Genomic DNA, 27,335 nt, shown 5'->3' on the forward strand with positions numbered 1-27,335 from the left:
ATTTTTTTTATTCCCATAATTATTAGACATTTTAACGACTTTAAAAATATTTTGTTTTTTTTTAATTATTTTTTTTAAACCTTGAGTTTTTAGGTTAAATTAACTTGGAACTTTCATTTAAATATTTAAAATTAAAAAAATATATATTTTTTATATTTTTATGTGTATCATGGTTTATTAGTTGATTTTTTTAATTTTCTTAATTATAAATGTTATTTTCATTTTTGAAAAAAAAATAAATTTTTCTTAATCCTAATCTAATAATTAATTTACTATTTCTATTATACTAATTTTTAATTTGTATCATAAATATTTAATACTAATAACTCGTCAAACATTTTTTTAAATTAAAATTACAATAGAATAGAATTATTGTAATAATTAAAATTTTTAAAAAAATATACAAAAAATGTCCAAGCAAAAATATAAAATAAGAGAAAAAAACAAAAAAAGATCAAATTAAAAAACTATAAAAGAAATAAGAAGAAACGCAAAATATATTATAAGAACTTAAGCCTAAAAAAGACAGTTTGACAATTTTAAAAAAACATAATTAAATTATTCCCATATAAAAAGGTAAATAAAAGTAATAATTAATGCATTATTACAGGAATGAAAAAATAAAATACAACAAGAAAAAAATATAAATACTTGATAAGGAAAATGAAGCCTATACAAAAAATTATTCATTAAAAATACGACAAGAGATCTAAAAAGTTTGTTTTATAAACACCAAAGATAATTAAAGTAAAGTTAAAAATTCAAAAATAAAACAAAATAAAAAGATAGGCAATAGAAAAAATTATCAAAATTAAGCAACCTATAAACTAAGAAAATTCGAAAACCAGCATCTCAATTTACTAAAAGCTTTAAGAAACTAACGAATTTAGCAGAATAAGTTAAGGGAACATTTTTAGAGAATACCCCTGATTTTATGTTGACGCAACTTCCAAATTTGATGCACTACGCAGATGCGCATCTAAAACGGGTCATTCTCCAAGAATTATTTCGGCAAGTCCTAGTTGGAGGCACCGGTAAGGACATAAAATACCTTTCCCGCTTTATGAAGTACAAATATTAGTAGGGTTAAAGCATATTCAAAAATTAGAGCCATTAGAGTATATAAATAAGGTACAATCCGGTAGTAGTGTTTGAAATCATGCTCTGTTTATAGTCAAATCAGTAAGTTCTAAAAAAAATCTTTCTGTAATAGTCCAGATAGTCCATGAGTAAACCTCCTTGCAAATAATCAGTCATAGTCTTCATTCAGTTCTTTTATCAAATTTATTAGATAGTATAGTCCTGTTCAAGTATAGTCCGTAAAAGTAAGTCTTTAAACGCATTAACCATTCCCATATGATAACTCAGCAATAAAGTTAGTGTTCAAGAAGACTTGCCATATGAACTTTAGTTAAGCATTGAGGCGTGGCAGAATTATTTCAAGATCATACAAATCTTTGTCTACTTCGTCTAAATCGGCGTGGCGATCCATCCCTGGCTCCACACTTCTTCTTTTTCTCGAAGGATTGTTACCTTCGGAACTCTGTTTCCCACTAAATTTATTAAGGGCAAACCGTGAAGCTCCGGCTGAAGCGTCAGCAGAAGCTTCAGCGAACAGCGAGACGCCTTCTTGAAGTTGTCCTACTGCGGCAGTCTTTAGTTGCCAAATAAATTTCCCTGATCCAGCAACTCCATTTCCTATAGAGCTTACGGCATTACTGCTGGCACTGGACAAGCCATTGGCAATATTCGATGCCAGGGTTGATTTTATTTGGTGAATTGCTTTGGCCGATCCAGTTACGGTTGATTGGGTGTTACTTGAAGCTTGCCCAATAGCAGACGATGAGCCTTTGGCCAGTTGTCCTATTTGATTAGTCAGATAAGCAAGAGCTGATGCTTTTAATTGTTGTATCCCTTTTGCTGATCCCGAAATGCTTGATTGAGTACTCTTGGAAGCTTCACTTACTTGAGATAAGGCAGCTGATTTAATTTTATGCAGTGCACTAGCCGATCCAGATATAGCTGCTTGTGAACCTTTAGAAGCTTGCCCAATGGCTGCAGTGGCAGCACTTGCCGACCCTTTAGACAAGTTAGCTAGTTGAGATAATGCAGCTGATTTTAACTGGTGTAGTGCCGTGGCTGATCCAGTTACAATAGACCCGGCACCTCTAGAAGCCCCTGCAGCTGCTGCCACAGAACCTTGGGCCAAATAACCGATTTTCTTACTTAACTGGCTTAATAAAGTATTTTTTAATTGGTGCAAAACTGTTTGAGCGCCTTGAGTGGCTTGACTGCTGGCTCCTCCTAAGGCACTAGCAGATCCCTTAGCCACATACCCAATTTGATTAGTTATACTTCTAAGCAATGCGGACTTAAGTTGATGCACCCCATTGGCGGATCCTTGAAGGGCTGCGGTTGATCCTTGACTTAGCTGACCGCTTGCACCAGCTGCGGCACTTAAAACGTTACCAAACTTCCTTTGGGATTCCTCGACCACCGCATGCTTAGCTTTGTTTAGAAGATTCGAGGACTCCACGAATGCTCCTCGAGCTATTTGGCCGATTCCAGCCGAAGCTGAGCCGACTGCTCCAGTGATGGCACCAGCTAATCCACTAGCAGCTTCACCTAGCTTCTGCTTGGTACCAGCTACGATAGCTGTCTTAAGATGGTTTGCCACTTCGGCACGACCTACAGCAAAATCTCCCGAGACTTTTTCGATTTTGGAGTTGATGCTCGTTGAGGCTCCGGTAATCGCTTTTGTTGACCCACTAGCTATTTGTCCCACGGTATTTATTAAATGATTAGCGACAGATTGTTTTGCTGTATTCAAGGTGGAGGAACTTGCTGATACTACTGAGCTAGAAGCACTCGATGCTTGACCAATTTTGTTGGTAAGTTGCGCTAATAAACTTTTTTTGAGCGAGTGAAGAGCATTGGATGATGATGCTACGGCCCCCACGGAGGCTTGTGAAGCTCCTGCTGCAAATTGAGCTGAACCAGTAGCAACTTGACCCAATTGCTTAGTTATTTGGCTCAGGACAGCACTTTTCAGTTGACTGATTGCTTTTGCTGAGCCTTGTACCGTTCCTGAGCTAGACTGAGCCGCATGCCTAGCAGATCCTAAAGCGATGGATCCTATACTGCCTAAAGCTGCGTGTTTAAGCTGGTTTATTGCATTGGCTGATCCAGAAACAGCTCCAGTGGCTAGTCCAGTGGATGCCTTAGCAATGTTGCCAAGGTTCTTGATGGCTTCAGTAGCCAGAGCTGATTTGAGCATAGAGACGCCCCCTATGGTGTTTGCTACAGCTCCAGTAGATGCTTTTGCTGTACCCCCGATCGATCCAGTGAACAGTTGAACGATTTTCTTTTTGGTGCCCATGATCGCTGCTGACTTAAGTTGGATAATTATTTTGGCAGATCCAGTGGCTGAGCCTAGTGAGCGTTTTGGTCTGAAAATAATTAGTGGTGAAGTGCATAATACTGAGTGGTGGATAGAGGAATTTAGTATATGGTAACAGATGTGTTATTTACGTGTGATAAATTATTATGACAAGTATTCTACATACAAGTGACCAAAGAGATAATAATAAATTGTGCGTGCGAGTATCATTTAAGCAATAAGTAAAAGTAAAAGTGTTGTTACTTACGCGTGTACAGCCTAACTTGTTTTTTTATGTAATATTATGGTATATACATATGTGGGTTGATGGACCTAATTGGGTAATTACATTAAAAAGAATAGAGAACGATTATGGGGAAATTTGGCATGGGATTATAAATATTTATCTCAACTATGATTTTTAGTGATTGTGATTACATCTGTAAAAAATGTGGTTTGAGTGTGAGAAAATCTATATCTAGATGGTTTTGTGGTTTTACTAATCGGTCACATTTCTTTTTTTCCTTTGTAGCTGGGACATGATATAATATTTATCTCAACAGTGATAACAGAAAGATCTCGACAGTGATTTTACTATCAGAGGCAATTAATTTTTATAAAAATCTTAATGCATCTTAATAGTGAGTAATGTGCATTTCCGCAATGATTTTTAACGATTTATATCAAAAGGTAAAGACATTTTTTAAGGAGTTCTGATGCTATATAACTCTTATCTCAACAGTGATAAAATAAACATTTAGAGAGTGATTTTAATAATTTTATTGTTCCAGGCTAAAAAACAGTGTTTATAATAAATTCGATGAAATAAAATTATTTATGCATCTTCGTAGTGATTTATTCCCACTGATCGATCACAGTAATTTCGATAAAATAAAATAATGATCTTAACAGCTATAAAATATTATTCACAACAGTGATTTTATTGATCTAAGGCATTGATTTTCGCATTTACCATTTTTTCACAATATAAACAAACACCAGTGATTTATTTTTTCTTTATTACATAAGTGCCTAATAATACTGATCTAAACCGTAATAAATACAAATCTCAGTAGTGATTTTTTATAGTTTTTTTAAGTGATCTCAACAGGGACTAGATATACTTCTCTGTAATGATATCTTATGAATAATATTCCAAATAATATCATTTTTTTGAGAATTATTAATGCGTAATAATACTTATCTCAACAGTGATAAATTATACATCACCATAGTGATTTTAAGATTTTCCAGGCAAAAACTTTTATAACAAAATAATATACTGAAATTAATAGTGATATAATATTCTTCACAGTGATTTTGATTTTAGGAGTTGATTATCGCAAATATATATTTTTTTATAATAATAATAAACAAATGTAATTGCATTTTACTATTTTAGTGTCTCTAGAGTCTCTCTCTATATTATTTATCACAAAAGTGATAAAATGCAAATCCCAGTAGTGTTTTTAGTAGTTTGATTCTATTACAGTGGTCGTAACAGGGATAAAAAATGCGTCTCGCCAGTGATATTTTGACATGATTTCTTTTTAAAAAATGTTTTTTCTTTGTTATCTTAAGTGCAATAAAATCCTTATATATTAATAGTGATTTAAACGTATAATTTAAAAAAAATATATTTATCTCTTTATCAATTTGAGTTCAATGAAATATTTATCTCATCAGTGATTTTTTAAGGTTTAATAACACATAATCATTTTTTTTATTATAGTAAAATGTGTATGTCAGAAGAGATTTATCAATGATAATAGTAAAAATCTTGTTTTGATTTGTAACCGTTATAGCGATGCAATATTTATTTCAATAGTGATAAAATTTATGTCACAGTAGTGATTTTAGGTTTGCAATGAATCTTTGTAACAAAAATGATTTTTTTTTACTGTAAGCTTGATTATAATAAAATAAGTTTCTAAATAATGTTTTTTTTTCTTTGTTAGCCTCAGTGCTATAAAATTCTTATGCTGAGTGATTTTCACTTAGAATTTGTCCGATAAAATATTTATCCAATCAGTGATTTTAACGGTTTATCCATCAAGAGTTATTAATACATTTTCTCTCATCTAGTTACAATAAATTGTGTATCTCAATAGAGATTTATAAATTATATCAGTGTTAATCAAGATTTTCTTTGCTACTTTGACGGTGTAAAAACACTTATCTTAACTGTGATAAGATTTGTATCCTAGCAGTGATTTTTAGCAGTGAAGTTTTTAATGATTCCTTGTAAGAAAAAAATTTTTTTCTGTTAGTTTACAGTTAGTTTACACGCAATTAAATCCTAATGTTAACAGTGATTTTAAATTATTGCAGATCAATAACATATATTAATAAAAATCAAAATTTTCCCTGTAAACTCTGCGGTGGCATAACACTTATCTCGACTGTGATTAAATTTGTATTTGAGTGATTTTTAATTTTGAATGATTCCTTGAAAAAAAAAATTTCAACCCGATATCTCAGCTAATATGGAAGCTACGACCCTGAGGATGGTCTCGTTGGATTCAGAAGGACAAAACTAAGACAAATCCGTTTGAATTTTCCCGATAGAACCTATAGAAGACGAGATATCGACCTCCAAAGTTTGGGATTTTTCATTTTTCGGGTATACGTATCCATTTTTTTCAAAAAAATTGATATTTGTTGAAATCGAACTAACTATACCAGCGGCTTCCTCTCCATCACATCACGAAACACCGGGTTATAATGGGATTCGAGCAAAACTAACAGAATGAGAGCACTTTGAAAATTCGGAAAAAGTCATTTTTCGACCTCGTTTTTGAGGCCAAAAATGGGCTCCAAAAATGCGATATCTCAGCTAATATGGAAGCTACGACCCTAAGGATGGTCTCGTTGGATTCAGAAGGACGAAACTCAGACAAAACCGTTGAAATTTTCCCGATAGAACATATAGAAGACGAGATATCGACCTCCAAAGTTTGGGATTTTTCATTTTTCGGGTATTCCCCCCCGTATTGAATTTATTCAATAAATGTTTTTTTATCTAAGTATGGTAAAATCCTAATCCTAACAGTAATTTGAACTCAAAAGTGACAAAAAAAAATTTCTTATTAGTTCGTCTAATCTCATCAGTGATTTTAAAGGATTATCCATCCAGAATCAATAAAAATTCTTTTTCGGTTCTGGTTACAATAAATTGTGTATCATAGTAGAGATTTATAAATTTCAACAGTGATAATCTAGATTCTCTTTGTAACCGTTACGGGGATAAAATACATATCTCAACAGTGATAAAATTTGTATCTGAGCAATGATTTTAAAAGATTGCTTGTAAAAAAACAATTTTTTTATTGTAAGCTTGGGTGTGATAAAATATCTTTCAAGAAAAGGTATTTTTTTCTGTTAGCTTTATTGCCATAAAATCAAGGTTATCATAGTAGAGATTTATAAATTATAGGAATGAACAAATCCGTGATTTTATTTGTCACCTTTAAGGCAATGAAATGCTTATCTTAACAGTGATGAAATTTGTATCTTAACAGTGATTTTATACTTTAAATGATTCCTGGAAAAAAATATATTTTTTCCAATGTAAACCTTAGGTATAAAAACAGTTTTCTCGAATCATCAATAAATTTATAGGAAACTGATGGTGAAAGGATATTTTTCTCCTGTTATCTGAATAGTGATTTTAGGGTTCATTAATCATCACACATTCAATGTATTTAGGTAGTGATTTTGAAGGTTCATAGAACATTATCAGAAAATTCTTAGTAAATTTTAACAGTGATTTTACAATTTATTTATTTGGTAACTGTTCTTTATCAACAGTATAAAATATGCATCTCAACAGTGATTTTAAATCTGCAAGTAGTCGATAACAGATTTTAGTAGACCAGTGAAAAACAAGATTTTCTTTTGTTACCTTGACAGCGATCAAATATTTATCACAACGGTGATAAAATTTGGATCTCAATAGTGGTTTTAGGCATTTAATAATTTCTTGTAAAAAAATATTTTTTTTATTTTATGCTTGGCTACAATGACATTTATAAGTAATATCAGTGAAAATCAGTATGTATTTTCTTTGTAACCTATATGGCGATAAAATATTTATCTCAACAGTAAGAAAATTTGCATCTCAGCAGTGATTTTAAGGTTTTAATGATTTTCTGTAAAAAAAATTAATTTTCCACTGTGAATTTGAGTGTAATAAAATACTCTTCAAAATATGGTTTTTGCTTCCATAAAATTCTTAAGCTGACAGTGATTTTTACTAAGAAGTAGCAAGAAAAAGCAGTGATCTTGCAATTTTAATGATTCCTTGTAAAAAATATATATTTTTTTAATAATATTTGGGATAGAATATATAAAGATAGTTAGGTCTCAGTAAAAAATTACTTCTCTTTATTTACTGGATAAAATATTTATCTTAACAATGACTTTAAAGACTTATATAATAATTATTGGTAAATAATCATAATATTACGAACTAAAACTAAGAAAAAGGGGCCTTTTTGAACATTGCTTTATATTGGTTAAAAGAATTCCCAATTAAAAAAAAAACTACTTTAGACCTATAGAGATGAGAGCTCTTTCATGAGCCTCAGTAATCCTTGTGTAATAATCTTACCTCTTTTGAGACTTTGATTAATGGAAATAACCATAAGTGATTATAGTAAACATACCTCTGATAGTACTCTTGTAAGTACTCAAGCTCCTTAACTTCGCCCTCAGATAGATCCTCAGGTTTTAAAGGGTAGAATGGCGAACCTATGGCAGACCCATGTGCTATCTTTATGGAAAAGTATGCACTGATGCAGACTATGGCAAAAATAAACTAAAAGAAAAAATAAATATTAACCTAAATGTATTCGAGAAAGTTATGTTGAAATATTATTACCGAATTTTACATTCAAGACTATTAAAGTTGGAAAATGCACTATAAAAAGTGAAAACGGATGTCATTTTTCCTTTATTAATAAATAAGTTTCACAATGATGGTCGTGCATTAAATTTGAAAATAATCGATAAATATAAATAAATAAATAAATAATAATAATGATGTGCGAGATGCGCCAATATATTAACAACAAACGAACGTGAATTTGTCAAACCGTTTATTAACTTTCTCCTTGTGCTAGACGGAGACTGTCGACCGTGAACCTAAGAATTAATGTGTCCTTTACAATGGCTATCGATGAAAAGAAGATACTTTCGATTTTTTGTTTTGTAAACTTGCTAACTGTTTGTTTCAATAGGTACAAGCAATAAACAAATTTGCAATTTTTTCATTAATAAAATGCAATTTATTTCACGTTTTTATTTTTAGTGGTTTTTGAGATATTCGGGTTTTAGTAAGTCGTTTGTCAATTGGACATATTGTCAAATGACTCGACGAGGCTTATCTGAAGTATAAGCACATTAGCTATTTTTTAATGAGTATTTTTAGGCCTATTAAATGAACTTTATTTTACATGTCACAATTATCTGCTTGACAGTCAACTGGACCTAAAGCTAGATAACTCAGAAATTATTACTTATATTGATTTTTACCTCTAACAAATGTTATGTGAAATTTTTTCATTATTAACACACAGTTTATCTCATGTTTTTAGATTTAGTGGTTTTTGAGATATTCGAATTTTTTTAGAAGGAGGTCATTTGGTGAGTCGATTATCAATTGGACATGTAGTCAAATGACTTGGCTAAGTTTATCTGAAATGCTATTTTTATTGACTATTTCTAGTTCAATTTAATGTATGTTATTTTATATAGTCTTTTCGATTGGTTTGAGGCAATTATTTATTTAACTGTCAACTGGACTTAAAGGTGGATAACTCAAAAACTATTACTTGAGTTGATTTTTGCTTATAACAGATTTTATTTCCAATTTTTTCATTAATAAAATACAATTTATATCATATTTTTATCTTTAGTAGTTTAGTAGTTATTATCTTTTATGGTTTACATTTATACTCGAATTTTTGTGCAAGGTTATCCGGTCAATCTTTTGTCAACTGGTCAACTGGACTTGTAGTTAAATGACTTGGCGAGGTTTATCTAAAACGTACATTAGACATTTTTTATTTTATTTTATTTTATATGGTTTTTCATATTGGTTTAAGGCAATCATCTGTTTGACTGTCAACTGGACTTAAAGTTGTATAATTCAAAAACTATTGCTTGAATTGATTTTTACTTATAATAAGTTTTATTTAGTGTTTTTTCGTTAATAAAATGCAATTTATTTCACGTTTTTATTTTTAGTGGTTTTTGAGATATTCGGATTTTAGTAAGTCGTTTGTCAATTGGACATGTAGTCAAATGACTTGGCTAAGTTTATCTGAAATGCTGTTTTTATTGACTATTTCTAGTTCAATTTAATGTATGTTATTTTATATAGTCTTTCAGATTGGTTTGAGGCAATTATTTATTTGACTGTCAACTGGACTTAAAGGTGGATAACTCAAAAACTATTACTTAAATTGATTTTTGCTTATAACAGATTTTATTTCCAATTTTTTCATTAATAAAATACAATTTATATCATGTTTTTATGTTTAGTAGTTTAGTAGTTATCATCTTTTATAGTTTGCATTTATACTCGAATTTTTGTGCAAGGTTATCCGGTCAATCCTTTGTCAACTGGTCAACTGGACTTGTAGTTAAATGACTTGGCGAGGTTTATCTAAAACGTACATTAGACATTTTTTATTTTATTTTATTTTACATGGTTTTCCATACTGGCTTAAGGCAATCATCTGTTTGAATGTCAACTGGACTTAAAGTTGTATAATTCAAAAACAATTGCTTGAATTGATTTTTACTTATAATAAGTTCTATTTAGTATTTTTTCGTTAATAAAATGCAATTTATTTCACGTTTTTATTTTTAGTGGTTTTTGAGATATTCGGATATTAGTAAGTCGTTTGTCAATTGGACATGTAGTCAAATGCCTTGCCTAAGTTTATCTGAAATGCTGTTTTTATTGACTATTTCTAGTTCAATTTAATGTATGTTATTTTATATAGTCTTTCAGATTGGTTTGAGGCAATTATTTATTTGACTGTCAACTGGACTTAAAGGTGGATAACTCAAAAACTATCACTTGAATTGATTTTTGCTTTTAACAGATTTTATTTGCAATTTTTTTAATAATAAAATGCAAATTATGTCATGTTTTTATCTTTAGTAGTTTATGAGATATTCGAATTTTAGTGAAGGGAGGTTATCCGGTCAATCTTTTGTCAACTGGACTTGTAGTCAAATGACTTGGCAAAGTTTTCCTGTAACGCACATTTATTTTTTATTGAGTATTTTTAATCCAATATAATGCACTTTATTTTATATGGTTTTCCAGATTGGTTTGAGGCAATCATTTGTTTGAATGTCAACTGTACTTTAAGTTGTATCAACTCAAAAAGTCTTGCTCGTATTGATTTTTACTTTTAATAAATTTTATTTGGATTTTTTTGATTAATACAATGCAATTTATTTCATGTTTTTATCTTTAGTAGTTTCTGAAATACTCGAATTTAAGTGTACGGAGGTTATCCGTACCGATTATCAACTGAACATGTAGTCAAATGACTTGGCTAAATTTATCTGAAATGCTGTTTTTATTGACTATTTCTAGTTCAGTTTAATGTATGTTATTTTATATAGTCTTTCAGATTGGTTTGAGGCAAGTATTTATTTGACTGTCAACTGGACTTAATGGTGGATAACTCAAAAACTATTACTTAAATTGATTTTTGCTTTTAACAGATTTTATTTGCCATTTTTTCATTAATAAAATACAATTTATGTCATGTTTTTATCTTTAGTAGTTTATGGGATACTCGAATTTAAGTGAAAGGAGGTTATCCGATCAATCCTTTGTCAACTGGACTTGTAGTCAAATGACTTGGCGAGGCTCATCTAAAACGCACATTAGACATTTTTTATTTTATTTTACATGGTTTTTCATATTGGTTTAAGACAGTCATCTTTTTGAATGTCAACTGGACTTAAAGTTGAATAATTTAAAAACTATTGCTTGAACTGATTTTTACTTATAATAAGTTTTATTTAGTGTTTTTTCGTTAATAAAATGCAATTTATTTCATGTTTATACCTTATATGGTTTTGGACATATTCACATTTTAATAGAAGAAGGTTACCCGATCAGTCTTTTGTCAACTGGACTTGTAGTTTGTCTGGACCGCACATTACAATTTTTTTGTATTGAGCATTTGTAGTCCAATTTATTGTACCTTAAAATCAATAAAATTATTTTTAATAGAATTGATTAAATCATTTTCATAGATTTTAAATCAATACTTTTCTATCAATCAAATACTAAGATATTCATTTCCTGATAGATAATTAACTAATTATTGTTATGAATTTAAATTAATTATCACTGAAATCCTTATCAACTGGAAATTAATGAATTAACTAAATGAGATTAATTTACTAATTATCATTGGAACTTTAATTAATTATTTCTGAGTCTTCTATCAACTGAAGGTTAATAATTAATGAGATTATCATTAAGATTCATGAGCCAAGAATTGATTGGATATTATCATTAAATTATTCGCAATCATGCAAATTATTGACTCATTACTTAACTTTTACAATATCACGCAAATTATTAACTCATAGGACCTGAAATCAATAATGAATTTCTGATTCAATTCTATTAAATAAGTTAAAAATCAATAGAATATTCATCATGATCATTAAAGAGTTGATCAAATGATTATCACTCTTATTCTAAAGTGTCTCAATTACAATTAATTTTTATATATTTTGGTAGTTTTCATTAAATAATTATCAGAGAAATAATTGAGTTTTTTGAGTTAAAACTAGACAGTTAACTGGACCTGAAGTGGAATAACTTGAGAAGTTTTACTTAGAGTTCTTCACGTCTTAAGCATCTTTTATTAATAATTTTATTCTTATTGAAACACAATTTGTGTCATTTTTTAAGAATCAACGATTTTTCAAATATTTCAGGTCAAATGAAACAAGGTTACTTAAAGACAATCAGTTCTTAGACTGTCTACTTCACATAGAGTAAAATAAGTAAAAAATATTGCCTGGAATGATTTTTTATATATCATATTTCTTATAGTGTATTTCTTTCTAAATATAATGCAATTTGTTTGAGATTTTTATCTCCAGTAGTTTTGGATATATTCAACGTTAAGTGGGGAAAGGTTGGCCAAATTCGTTTGTTCGATAAACTGTCCATTGGACTTGGCGTCAAATAACTTAAAAATTACTGCCCGGACTGTCTTACACTAAAAACATATTTTATAACATAATTCTTTCCAAACATAATGCAATTTGTTTGACATGTTTGTCTTTATTAACTTCCAAGATATTTAACTTTAAGTGAGATTGCGTTAGCTAAAGTCATTTGTTCCTGGATTCAAACACTATATTATTATACTTAATTAATTTAATTATTTATTAAGTTAAAACATTAACCGCACCCAAAGACTTGAGTTTGCCGGACGGGTATACAGAAATCCGCTTGTTGGCGCAGTCTCACTTAAATTGGCGCGTAATTTAAATTATTAAAATAATGGGTCCCCAAGTCACGGTCTCATTAAATATATATAATTTTTACACTATACGTGTTTTGTTCCTATCGGAGCATCATCAGGTATAACTACACATATACAGATCACATTACAACTCTTCATGAATTATAGGAGATTTTAAATTAGAAATTAAGCAATAATAAATTTTTTTCAAGTAAATATGTCGACTAAATTCAGTAATTTTTCGACCCATAACCTCAAAATAATTTTATGATAATTAGTTTTTAATAATTGATATAAATATTCTTGATGCGGTCCTTATTTTAACGTCAGTGCCATTTCATCGACAGATCAATCACTAGTTAAACGTCAACTCTCAGTCGGGCTTATGAGAAGTGACATTACAATCAGGAGCGTATTAAGGTAGGGATTAAATTTGTGAATAAAATTTATAGTGCAAAAATTTAAGAAGAAAACTATCTTTGAATGAATGAAAAAATCATTAACTTTTTACGTAAAAAATACTAGTACATGATTAAAAACTACAACCGAATTTAAAATTAATTATTAATTCTGACATCACAGTTTACCCTGCATAAAAAATACCGTCAAAAAGTCATTTACAATTGTTATTAAGAGTAGATCGTGATACTAGAGGTGGTGGTGTTGGTGATTACTTCAGAAGTGACTTGCGTGTAACTGAATTTGATGCTTATGATAAGAACGAGGAGCAACAATGGCTTATTATGAAGGTAAATACCATTAAACTGGGATTAGGGATTTTTTATCGTCTTCCAAAATTCATCGCTTTAAATGCAATTAATCTCTTGGAGAATTCTATTGGTTAGATTTTACCTCTTTGTGATGAGTTGATTTTGTTGGGCGATATTAATATAAACTTGTTAGAATATGTGACTATTAATGAATCTTTCAACAATTTGCTTGAGTCTTTTAATTTCAGACAGATTGTTATGAATCCCACTCGAATTTCATTAAAAAAGGCCTCATGCATCAGACATGCATGAAACATCTGATCATCAATTAATATACTGTAATATTACAATTAATTTGCCAGTGTTGCCTCCGAAAATTCTCGATTATCGTGACTATAGGAATTTTGATTTAGAAAAATTTAATAGCGACTTATTTAACCTAAACTGAGGACAAATATTTGATCAAGTTGATCTTAATGACAAAATTAGTATGCTGACAGATAATATTTTGTTACTTTTTGATAAGCATGCGCCAAAACGTAAAATAAGGGTAACCAGACCAAAATCTTCTTGGTTTATTGGGTTTTGCAAACAATGAAAAAATATAGAAATAGCCTTTTGTCAAATTACAAAAAGTTAAAAAACGTTGGTGATTGGGAGGATTACAAAAGAGCTGAAAACCTCTTTACACGGGCGGTTCGCAATGAAAAAAAAGCTTATCTCAATTTTCTGAGCACCACAAATAATAGCAAAAAAATTTAGCAAGGTCTCAATGACATGAATGTTTATAATAAAAATAAAAGCAATTATCACATTGTCATGCAACTACAGGATCCAAATGAAACAAATAACTTTTTTATTCAATCTGTACAGCAAATATGTCCAAATGTTGATCTAGATACAATAAAATTTTACCAAATCAATTCGACCGTTCAAGACACTTTTGGTTTACGTTTGATTAATGATTACGAAGTGGGGCGTGCTATTTCTTCGCTTACGTCAAATGAATCAGGGTCGGACCAGATTACGCTGCAAATGCTTAAACTATGCTGTCCAGTTATTATTCCGTTTCTAATGCATATTTTTAATCAAATGATTGAAACTAGCACTTTTCCCCAACAATGGAAAACAGCGTCACAAGAGTCACTCAGACTTAAGGCCAATTAGTTTGTTGTGCGTGGTTTCTAAAATTTTTGAAAAGATAATATACCATCAAATTTTCTATAAATATCAGTCAGGTTTTAGAACAGGTTTTAATACAGGTACAGCTTTGCTGGACGTTTTGGATGAAATTATCCAGTCGATAGATAAAGGAGAATAATGTGCCCTGGTGTTACTTGACTACAGCAATGCCTTTGACACGCTGGATCCAGAACTTATGTGTGCCAAGTTACAGTATTATGGACTTAACGACCAAACCATAAAACTTTTAAGAGGTTATTAACACAAAGATCTCAGCGAGTGATTATTAACCAGAAGTTTTCGAGTGTGCTGCCTGTTTTAAGAGTTGTGCCGCAAGGTTCAATATTGAGCCCGCTGCTCTTTGTAATCTATACGATGGATATGCACCGGTGTATAACCAACAAGTGTAAATTAAAGCAATTTATTGATGATAGTCAGATTCAGTTTTCTTTTGAGAAGGAAGGCTGTTTTAAAGCTGAAAGACAAATTAACCAATGCTTAGATCAACTTCATGCTTATTCAAATAAAAATAGTCTAAAATTAAATCCAAAGAAGTCAGTGGTGCTGTTTTTTGGTAACAAGAGGGATTATGTATTGTCCAACGTAAACGTAAAAATGATGGGCGAGGGAGTACCGGTGGTTACTGAGTACAAAGACTTGGGTATCATTCTAGATAGCAATTTGCGATTTAAATCGCATGTTGCTAAAATATGCCAGAAAGCGTACTATGCGCTGAGAAATCTTTATAAAAGCAAACATTTTATCAATTTTGGACTTAAAAAAATACTTTGTGAATCACTGGTGCTCTCTCATACCAATTATGGCAACTATGTTTACGGCCCTTTCATTGATTGTGGGACAAAGTTTAAATTGCAAAAGATACAGAATTCTTGTGCACGATTAATTTTCAATTTAAGAATACAGTGGCTTAATATCGAAAAACGACAAAAGTGGCATTTCTAAATAATCTCATAACAACACAAAGACCTCAGTATTTAATAGACAAACTATCATATAGAACTTCTGTACACAACTTAAATACACGGTACAGAAATCGACTGGAAATACCAAAATACCAAACAAGCCTTTTCAGAGGTTGTTTTAGCTACCAGGCCAGCAAACTTTTAAATGAAATACCATCCAGCTTGATAGGTTTGCAAAGACAAGCTTTTAAAAAAAAGTACAGGCAGACTTTATTAGATTAATAACAAAGCTTTTTTTATATGATTTTTTTTTCATCTTATTGCTTATTTCTTGTGTCTTTTAATTAGATATTACATTGAACTTCTTGCCCATTACTGTTTTGTATGCATGGATTATTGTTATTTGTTATCATTTGTGGTTTAGTTCGTTAAATTCATAATTGAATTTTTTATGATTTCATTATTTTTGATTTACCTATATATTTTTGTTCTGTTTTTATATTCCAAACATTATCTATTATGTATACTAATCATTTATGTACTCGGTTAAAAGCAGCATTGCTGAAATTCGCTGAGTCAAAAATAAAGTCCTTTTTATTTATTTATTTATATAATAGCACATACAATTTAATGCATGCAAATGTGGTTTAATACATACATGCATGAGGTATGTAGTAAACCAATCTGAGTTCCGGTTTAACAATGTCTTAACATTGTTATAAACAAATGAAGATTATTTACATTAAAAAAAAACGGGTTTATTACGTTTTAATGCCATTAAAACGCAAATACTCACTGGCCACTTACTATAAAAATTATTATATAACTTTTAGAGAGGATCACTTATTTTGTAACATTCTAAATGATCAATAAGCATAATTATAATAATTGATGCATACATACTATTTTTTACCTTCTCTAAAAGTAAAAGTATAATTGCAACATGGTTATCTTTCGGAGTTAAAATGCTTTCCTTATATAAAAACTAATCAGATCTATTTACATGTATTTTAACTAATTTTATGTATGACTTTTAGGTCATTAAACAAACAACCGGTCAAGCAGCTTTTCATGACCCAAAAATTCATTTTTTTTTGCCTCATATTAACCAAATAAAATATTCGTATCAAAGAACGAGCCTCGTAAGGATGCTTTTACCGATATTCAGTGAAAGTTGGTATTTACGTTTTACATCACTTGGTAGATTCCTACTTATTTATCGTGACATAACGCGTTCGATATAAGAACGTTCTACATATGATTTATATCTGGAACTTAAAAGTTAAATTGGTATAACAAGATCTGAATGTACCAGATGAATAAATAAGTGGCATCAAGTCCAGTTAATTAACCCTCCAAGGCATTTGATAGGGTCAACAGATTGAAAAACTTGGAGTTGTTTTCTAGGAGATTTAAGTTTAGTAAGAAATTCATTATAAAATTTTTTTCAGTATTAATAGGATAGGCTAATGAAAAGCTTAATAATAAGTCAGCTATGCCAGATTAGGCTCGAAGAAGGGTTATGAAGTGGATGCTATATATTCAGACTTCTCCAAGGCATTTGATAGGGTTCTCTCTCATCTAGGAGACTCTAGAGGAATTTCTCAATGGTGTGAATGCAATTCATAGAATTTTTTTCATTCGATGCAATTAATAGGTACAAATTCTAAATTAAATGAATTTAACGAAATTGTGATACCAAATGTATGTAAGATTGACTTGATCCTATGTTGACAATTCTTGCATAATAAAGTATCTTGATATGTTCACCTAAGGATCAGGATTTATTTCAATATTTGACCTATTATTCCACTAATTATAGATTGAAAAGATTATTTTTACTCAAGCATGTTATCTTACGTCAAATCTCTTGACTTTCAAAAATGCAGGCCATACTGTTTAAAGAGCCCTAGTCATATTTTTCAGCCTATTTGTCTCTAGGTTCAGTTTACGGTCCAAGGAATAAATGTTTTATATTAAGGACAAAATATTCTATTAAACAGGTCAGCCAAAACTATGCACGTAATTTGACTCCAAGTGCAGTTAAAACGACAACAAAAAAAGCATCTTCAAAAAAAAGGAAAAAAAAATTGATACAGTGAAAAAACAATAAAGAAATTATAGAAACGCATAAAGAAGCCTAACAGCTCTTAAGTAAAACCTCGAATAAATTCGAAAATAACATTCGTAAAGGTCGAATTCATATGCTTCTGGTTAGATAGTGCGACATAATTAACAAATCTAAATTGCAAGTTAAAAAGAGAACGATATTGCGTTTTTACTACTTTTCCTTTTTACGACTATTTTAATAATTTTCCGACTATTTATTGACTCTAGGTTCAGTTAACTGTCCAAAGAATAAATGTATTATATTTACGAAAAAATATTCATCATAAAATGTTAAGGGTGTCAAACAGATCAGGCAATACTATGCACGTTATTTGACTTCAAGTGCAATTAGAACGACAACAATAAATTACATATTAAAAAATAAAGGACTCGTTTAATTTGGTAATTAAGTGACTAAACAGAAAAAAATTGATACAGTAAACAAACAATAAAGAAATTATAGAAACGCATAAAGAAGCCTAACAGCTCTTAAGTAAAACCTCGAATAAATTCGAAATTAACATTCGTGAAGGTCGGATTCATATGCTTTTGGATGGATTAGAATAAAATAATTAAATCACTGTTTAACGGTAAAACATAATATGCAGTTATATAAATCTGAAGCATAAAGAGAGAGTAAATAAATGAAGAATAAAAAAATTATATAAAATTAGTTATGGGAGAATAGACACGTACAGGGTATTCCGTTGATCATGTTACAAACTTCTAGGGCAGATAGAAAACGTCAAAAGAAAAACAAAAGTTCATATAAATATGGGTCCGGAAAAGCTTCCTCAGGGAGCTAGAGCTCTTTGAAAATAACCTTTAAAAACTAGTTTTTTTTTAATAGCTCCGGAACTACTTTAGCTGCCGCAACCAATTTTGGGAGGTAAATTATTGTTAGTACGTCTATTCTTTTAAACCTACTAAATAAAAAAAATATTTACCAGGGGCTTCAGAATCAGGGGGGTATTTGGTAAATTTAGGCCCATTTCTTTAACACTTTAATTTCTGCCCGTTTGGGCATTAGATTATGATGTTCCTATGTTTTTTACATAAAAAAGGTGCTCTTAGTAAAAGTCGGTAAATATCACCGTTTTTGTGGAAATTGACTAAAACCAAACTAATATACAGCACCTGAATTAATTATTTTAATAATAATAATAATGCTAATTCATTGCCACTGTCAGTATTTTTTACATGATATTAATTCCCTTTTCATTACGGTTTTGTATTAATAAATATTTATTACGAAAACAGTACTATTAGATTGGATATTATGAATGAAAAACAGTGATTTTTCAGAAGAATTTCTTACTGGTAAGCTGTTTGGGGTGGGTGGGGGGGGGGTAAGGGTAATGTATTTGGAAAAAAAAAATTTCATAAAATAATTGCCTTAGAGAAGAAAATTAATTTTTTTAAACAATTTACTTTTTCAGGTTACAGACAAATAATTTGTTTTTTTTTATAATACATCCTTGCTCCCCCCACCCACCCCACACAGCTTACCAGTACGAAATTCTTATGCAAAATTACTGTTTTTTGTCCATAATATCCAATCTAATAGCACTGTTGTTTTATTTAAATTTAATATAACTTAATATAAATTATTTATAAATATTTAGTACAAAAACAGTGTTATGAAGTTGTATAATATGAATAAATTTAGCTCTTGCCCATGCGTACTATTTTGAAAAACAGCGATTTTGCAAAAGAATTTCTTACTGGTAAGTTGTGTGGGGTGGGTGGGGGGGGGTAAGGATAATTTATAGGGAAAAAAATTTTTTGCATAAAATAATTGCCTTGGAGAAGACAATTAATTTTATTAAATAAATAAAACTCTTTGGAAAAACTCCTTTTTCAGTTAAAAAACCTCAGCGTAATCATAAAATGTTAAAATTTTTTTTTTAAATTTTACCATATAACTTACTTATTATCATTTGCCTTCAATTTAGGATAAATTTGACTCTTTTTCAATTTTTTTCTGACTTTTTTAGAATTTTTAAAGTATCAGGTTCCGTAAATAATTGTATTTTTTTTTAATAAAAACTATATGTTTTTTAATTTTACCTCAAACAGAGCAACACTTACCTTTTTCCCAATTTTCATAAATAATTTTTTCAAAAATTATCCCTATTAATTTTTGCATCAACTTTTATTATAACATCCGCACCTTGGCAGCGGAAATGTCCCCAAAATATCAAACAAACCACTTACAGTATATGTATATAAGGAAGACATTAAACTGATTAAGCAATGAAAATTCCAAAATTGCAATATTTTAGTTACGTATATGCTAATCGATAATAATTACGAACTACCTTTAAAGAGAAATCAAAATAATTACACACGCATATATGACCCATCTCGATTGGTAAGGGTACATTATTTATTTATGAAAAGTACATATTATTGTTATTTTATTTAAATTTTAGTTTATTTTGTGTGTGCACAACCTTTGGTTTTTATATAATTTAATAACCGGTATTTTGTTATGCATAATGAGCATGAGTTTCATTCATACATACATACGTTCATACAAGCACTTAATGATTATATTTTCCTCTCTCGCTTATATTCATTTTTTTATACTTCCAAGGTGTTCCAATAAAAAATATATATAGGGTGTAATAGAATCTGCCTAAATAATGATATTTTATGAAAGAATTTGATTGGCCCTACAACAAGGTTGAAAAACAAAACAGATTTTTAGGCAGATTATTTGTAAGAAAAATTTGACGTGACTTGAATTACCTTTCTTCGAGGAAATTGAAATTATTTTTTATTTTTTAGGCAACTTTTTTTTTTCAAGTACTTTATTGTCGAAAATTTGGTACATGTACACAAATTTTATTGACAAAGCTTCAGAAAATAAATACAATCAAATCAGATTTTACAAAACAAATATAAAAAATTTATACAACATATAAAATGCCTAAAAAAAAATGCAAGAGAAAAATGTTACAAACAAAATCTTTATAAAACAAAATATATGCATGTAGACAAAGGTAGCAGAGGTAAAGGGACACATAAAGGTATGTTCAAAATTAAAATTAACAGATTAAAAGCTTAGCATCTACTACACAACATCCTCAGCCTTAAAAAAGTCTTCAATCGAATAAAAGGCTTTTAGAAGCAAATATGACTTCAGTTTACAACGAAACTAGCGCAAAGACTGAAGACTTCTTAATTCCACGCTAATGTGATTATAAATCATTAAACCGCGATATATAAATGAATCTTTGATAGATGTAAAATGAGGAATAGGAAGGGGAATATTATTAATCTGTCTGGTAGGATAACTGTGATGTCGGATTGGAAAATTGTTCTTATTTTTGAATATTAAACATGCAGTTTCCAAAATAAATAATGATGGTAGGGTCAAAATACGGCTCTCTTTGAAAAGATTACCACAATGCATTCTAGAACGCAACACATCTAGATTCATGCATTCTAGAATCGCAAACAAGTAAAATGTCCACATATGCTAAGAGTAATAAGATCATTAATGTATATAAGAAATAGAAGGGGACCAAGAACTGACCCTTGTGGAACACCACAATCCACAGACTCCCTACCAGAAAAGTCACCATTAAGGTACACAGACTGCTCGCGACCAGACAAATAGCACTCAAACCACTTCAGTGCCACACCCCTAACTCCATAAGCAGAAAGCTTCTGAAGCAGTATCCTATGACTCACACAATCAAAAGCCTTGGACAAGTCACAGAACACCGCCGCAGTCGCCTCTCTTCCATTAACACCCTGGAGAAGTTTGGATAAGAAATTAAACATAGCGTCAGAGATGCTTTTCCCTGATAGAAAACCAAATTGTTCATCTCGAAGAATTCTTTCCCCCAGAAGAAACCTTAAAAGACGATCCTTCATAAGTCTTTCAATTAAATTCAATTTTTCAGGCAGTTTGTCGGTAAGAGATCTTCTAGGATACTTGAGATATATTGTTCTCTTTCAGACTTATAAAATAATTTATCGTTTTCCAGGCAACTTTTGAGACAACTCAAGACCAGATCTTCAAGTAGATTATTTGTAATCGAAATTCTAGGTTACTTAAGTTACCTTTCTTCAAGGCAATTAAAACTAGTTTTTAATTTTCAGGCAGTTTATATGTAGGAGAAGTTCTATGATATTTGAATTATGTTGTTCTCTTTCAGACCTATAAAATAATTCGTCGTTTTTCAGGAAACGTAAGATGATATTTTCAAGCAGTTTATTTGTAATCAAAACAAGCAACTAAATATAGTTTTTTCCAGGCAGTCTGTATGCAAGGAAAGTTATATTGTTTTTTCAGTCCTATAAAATAATTTTTTAACCTCAAGACAATTAAAGGTTAGAATTTCAGGCAGCTTATTTGTAAGAAAAGTCTTAGGATGTATAGTCAGCGTGCTTCTAGGCAATTAAGTTTATTTTTTAAGTTTATCGCTAGACAACTAAATTCAACTTTTAAATTTTTCCAGGCAAGTTTAAATTACTTTCTTCTTCTAAGGCTATAAAATTATTCTTCAGGTAACTAAAGTCTATTATCCTAATTCTCCAGACACTGAAAATGACTTGTTGCTTTATCTAAGAGTTATCTGTAATACTTCTTATTAACAAGCTACAGTTGAGCATTATATTTCTAATCATTCCAAACTTTTCAAGTCGCATTCAGTCTTACTTCAAATGCTTGAGGCCACTTCTTATTGTTTTTAGGCAATTATACATATTTTTTGGAGGCAAGTTTTTAGGCAACTTAACATCTTTAATTCTTCTAAGTAAATGAAATAATTTTTCTCTTTTTAAACAAGTAAAAGTCATTTTTAGTCAACTAAGCTCATATTTTTTATTTTATCCTTTCAATATCGGAAGGAACATCTGACTCTTGCCTGAAAATTATCTTAAATGACTAGACTGAAAATGTATTAATAATTAGGTGCCTACAAGTTCTTGCATGAATATTCCAGGCTCTCAGGATGGAACAGTCAAGTGACAACATTTATTGGCCTCCAAAGAGTTTAAGTGATAGGATATTGCAGACATTTATGTAGACTAAGCCTAATCAAGTTTATTCAGCCAGTTATAGTGTAGACACAAAAGAGGGATAAATTTTATGTGAAAAACTTTCATCAGATTAAAGTAGGTATAATAAAAGATCCTAATTTACGTAACTAATAAATTATTGAAATTTTGTGAGAAAAATACAACAAAAAACTTACTTTCATCTTAAAAAAAAACGTCCATACACCAAAATTTCAATTAAAGAAGAAGTAAAAAAAAAAACGCCGAAATATACCGCACAATCGATCGCGTTTCTTCACCGACCAACACGCCGAAATCGTCGCTGGTACTTTCTTCTTTCTACGAAAGAAATTTTACCGGTTATATCGATTTCATCGGGTTTGACCAATGATAGCGGCACCAATTCCTCTTCACTCTCACTTAAGGCGCACGTCGATGAAACAAACCACGCGAGGACCTCCGTTTACCATTTATACGCAATAAAAATATTCTGTTGGAGTTACTACTCTGCTCGTTGGCTCCCACCTAAGGTCCTGAATACGATTTCGTTTACGTAAAACACCCGAAAAAACCTAAGCATTCATTTCACTTTTTGTGGTACCAGAGATAAGTATGTCTGCAAAAATACAACTTGTTGGTTCTGAGACTTTTTTGTTATAGAAGAATTACATGTCTCCACTGGTGATGTCTGAGTGTTCTTTAATGGATTGAAATATGGTGCAAAAGTAGTCATCCTATAAATATCCTCTTCTCCAAGTATGACTTGATAAAAAGACCTATTTTCTATATAAAAAAAAATCATGAATATCTTATTAACGGCTTGAGTGGAATCAAGAAAGATCACGTCAGTTAGCGTGCAAAAGAGACTAAATTTATCACTATTGCTTAACAGAAGTAATTTATTTTTTAAGTTTGATGGTAAAATATCGATATGTAGCAAGTTGTCACAATATGATATTCACGTTTGTCGCTTTCTTGACTTAGTTATTTCATTAGGATGAATTTCTTTCTCGACTTCCTGAAGCTGATTTTCCGTCAAACCATTAAAGACTCTACCCATTTTCTGATAGTCTTATAGCAAAGTATACTTCAGAATACTGCCACTTACTGTGTTATTCTGCACTTACTCAGAAGTCCTTATATATGTCTGAAATAATCCAGACATTCTCAAGTTGTCTATTATTGGAATCTGGCTGTTTCAGGAGGTTCCTTAAGAGTCTGGAATAAACTTTTAAGTTGCCCTCAACCTTTTCCAGTCTGTGAGTGACTGTAATATTCTTCCAAGTACTCTTATGATAATTTACATTGAGTCCAGGAAATCCTTGAATTTTCAAACAAGTACTTTTAGCCTCTTCAGCCTCTTTGAGATGCTGCAATATTCTTCCAAGGTTAAACAGTTAGGCAACATCCAAGTAACTGACGGAAATCTGTATAAGCTAAGCCTGAAATGGTGAATAGGTGAGGTTACTGGCTATGTAAAACGCATAGTATTTTTTTGTTTTTCCTCAAATTTAAGGAGTAATATATTTTTTCCTTTTTTTATTAGATTTTATCCGTTTTTTTACTTTAACCTTCAATTTTTTTTTTTTTTTTGGCCAAAATGGCGCACAATTAATTTTATTTTAAAGACTAATGTTGTCTCATTCAGATTTAGGTAATAACTGAGAAAAATATTTAAAGAGAAACTAACAGTGGAGTAACAAACTTCCTCAAATCAATAGAAAAAAATTGTTACGTCAACTTTACAATGGTTGAAAAAATAGTTTAAAAAAATTGTGGGGTTTTAAAATGTGTTAAAAAACTTCTCTAGTTAATAGTCTTTCTAACGATATGCCACATATAACAAAAATAATTAGATAACTTACGAAAAACAAATACGTTTGTCTTCAAGGACGCGTGAACCAAAAAAACTAAAAAAAAAAAAAAAAAAAAAAACTAAAAAAAAATCTAAAAAAAAAAAAAAAAAAAACGTAAACGCGTAAAACTCTGATAGATTAATGTGTCTCTTTGTGTTTGACAGTCTATACTTTTTGACGATGCTAAGCTGTTGGACATATATGAGCAAATAAAGAAGTATAATTATTATTATTATAAAAATATAATATTCTTATGGAATAACGAAATATTCGAACATTAAAAGTCAGATTTCTAAAAAAAAATTACTGTCATAAAAGGATCATAAGCCCTTGATAGAACATTCCAGGCATTCATAAAAAGGCAGATTTAGGCATTAAAGATACTTACTTAGGATGCCTGGAAGTGATAAATTAATTTTTACCTACAAATTACCTTAAAAGGTTAAATATATATAAAGCTCGAACACTATTTTTTATAAGTGGCTTTATAATATATTACTAAATTAAATTTCTTTTTCTTAATCTTTCTTTTATTGGTAAATTATCATTATGCACTGCAAATTACAACTTCAATTAATAAATATATACTGCTTAAGACATATATGTTAACGTTAATGAGTTTTTCCTGTTTGTATCATTAATATTAATAAATAAATTAAATAAAACTAAAAGTCTACAGTTTGCCAGAAGACATTCAATCTTCTAAAAGAGAGTCCTTAGAGGCCTAATTCAGTATCTCCAAGAGATTTAGATTTCAGTATTATAAATTATTAAAAGAACCATTGGGAGAATACGTCAGGCATCCATCAAAGATAGGTTATTGCAATGAACTTAAAAACTGTTTATTTTTAGGCATTTAATTTAGTTTTTTTTTCATTTCAGGCAGTTACATTCCAACTTTTAGTCTAGTCTTCGTGATAGTTTTCGAAAATCTGAATTTTTTAATAGTTTCATAGATTCACAGATTACATTCGATTGCCTGGAAGAGATGGATTCATTTTTGCCTGGAAATTTCTTTAAATTAATAACCATACAAAACATCTTAAAGAATCATTCCTAGAATACCCCTAATTTTCATTAAAAATATTTGAGAGTGTTTGATTGTATAACTTAGGCATTGGTAAAGACATGGAAGAAGTATACTGGCAAGACTAAATTGTAAGATCCAAAGTTACGCAATATTAAAAAACTGAAGGATTTTGCAACTTTTGTGTGAAAAAATCGGGGAATGAAGTTTTCTGTATCTCAGCAACTATTCCTGTAACAAAAAGAGTTTAAACGATTGAATTAAATTGACTTTCGAGTCTAAAGCAATATTACTGATCAATTTTGCTTTCTAGTATTTACTGAAGCAACTGAATCACAAATCAAATACATAAAAGTCTATTTGACTTAAGACATGAATACTTAGAACTAATAATTTGTAAGTGATGATTTTTCCAGGTAGTTAAAGTGACTCAGATACAAAAGAATCCACTGTATTGGCTTGAAAGGATCCCATATTTGATGATTGTCCAATTATCCTGAACTTCATTAATGGGTTGCAATATATGCGTGTTTCACTTGCAAAACTCTATTTTAGACATCCTAGAAATAGCATCCTCTACAATTACGACTTAAGAGAGATTCAGAATGGTCGAGTTTATATATGAAGCTGTAATGAGTACCTTATCAAAGGCTCGTTTGGAATCCAGAAATACTAAGTCACTTATGTGGTATTTTTTTTATAAGGATTCTGTAATAAGGTTTGAGTAAGTTCGAATCATATTCTATTTTCCTCGATTGCTTGGACCTACAGACATCAATGTACAACCAAACACCTACGGTTTTCTAGAAAACCTTCAATCACTTGGAAGATATTTATTTAGAGTTCAGATTCTAGGGTTCAGATTTCTGAAATACTCTAATTGTTTTGCAAGGGGCTTAAATGTATTTAATAAAATATTCCAGGCATTCTTCTGATCCGAAGTTTCACAATTGATTAGAAAAGACTATTTAAACAGCTTGGAATTCACTATATCGGTATGAAAGGATCTTTTTATCCATACATTGATACTTCAAATGATCTATTTATTATACACCAGATATATGCATAGTAGTACCATTGTCAAGAAATTAATCAATCATTTAAATAAATGTCGGAAATCTAAATTATAAGGTAAGTCACACCGTATGCCGTAACTGGACATTAGAAAACCCTGTTTCGCTTATCATAAACCATATCATCAAGTCACCTTCCGCATTTTTAATCACTATTACTTAACAGAAGCGAGACAAACCGTTGTCGCAACACCCCTTTAATTTTAATGTTAAAATAGCCGAGTTGTCACATATTATATTATTCAAATTTGTTGCTTTCTTGACACGAATAATATTAACATAATTATTTGATTAGGACGAATTTCTTTCCTGTCGGTAATTTTCCGCCAAAAAACACAATTATGACCGTAAGTAAAAAGGCTGTCGTATTGTTTGTAATAAATAAAATCTAAAGGTAATTTTAGCAAAAATTACCCTAAGAATGAGTGTCTTTTTTTTGCATGTAAATTATAGAAAATTGCCTAAAATATCAAAGCATTTCTGTCAAAACAAAACTGCTTAATGATATAATGTCTCTCTGTCCCGTATATCATAATTTC

At 30.2% G+C, this 27,335-nt stretch overlaps 1 protein-coding gene across 1 annotated transcript in view; it reads right to left on the minus strand.

The window, feature by feature from the left end:
* The window catches only part of LOC126734372 (uncharacterized), a 41,365-nt gene extending 18,069 nt beyond the window's left edge, over positions 1 to 23,296 (minus strand). The window contains exons 1-3 of the mRNA XM_050437963.1: positions 23,038 to 23,296; positions 8,047 to 8,198; positions 1,452 to 3,449 (exon numbers count right to left, since the gene is read on the minus strand). Coding sequence (XP_050293920.1) covers positions 1,452 to 3,449; positions 8,047 to 8,198; positions 23,038 to 23,043 — 2,156 coding nt within the window. The 5' untranslated portion in view covers positions 23,044 to 23,296. The remainder of the gene's footprint in view (positions 1 to 1,451; positions 3,450 to 8,046; positions 8,199 to 23,037) is intronic.
* Between the last annotated feature and the right edge of the window lie 4,039 nt (positions 23,297 to 27,335).

Source organism: Anthonomus grandis, chromosome 3, assembly GCF_022605725.1.
Source record: "Anthonomus grandis grandis chromosome 3, icAntGran1.3, whole genome shotgun sequence".
Lineage (NCBI taxonomy): Eukaryota > Metazoa > Arthropoda > Insecta > Coleoptera > Curculionidae > Anthonomus > Anthonomus grandis.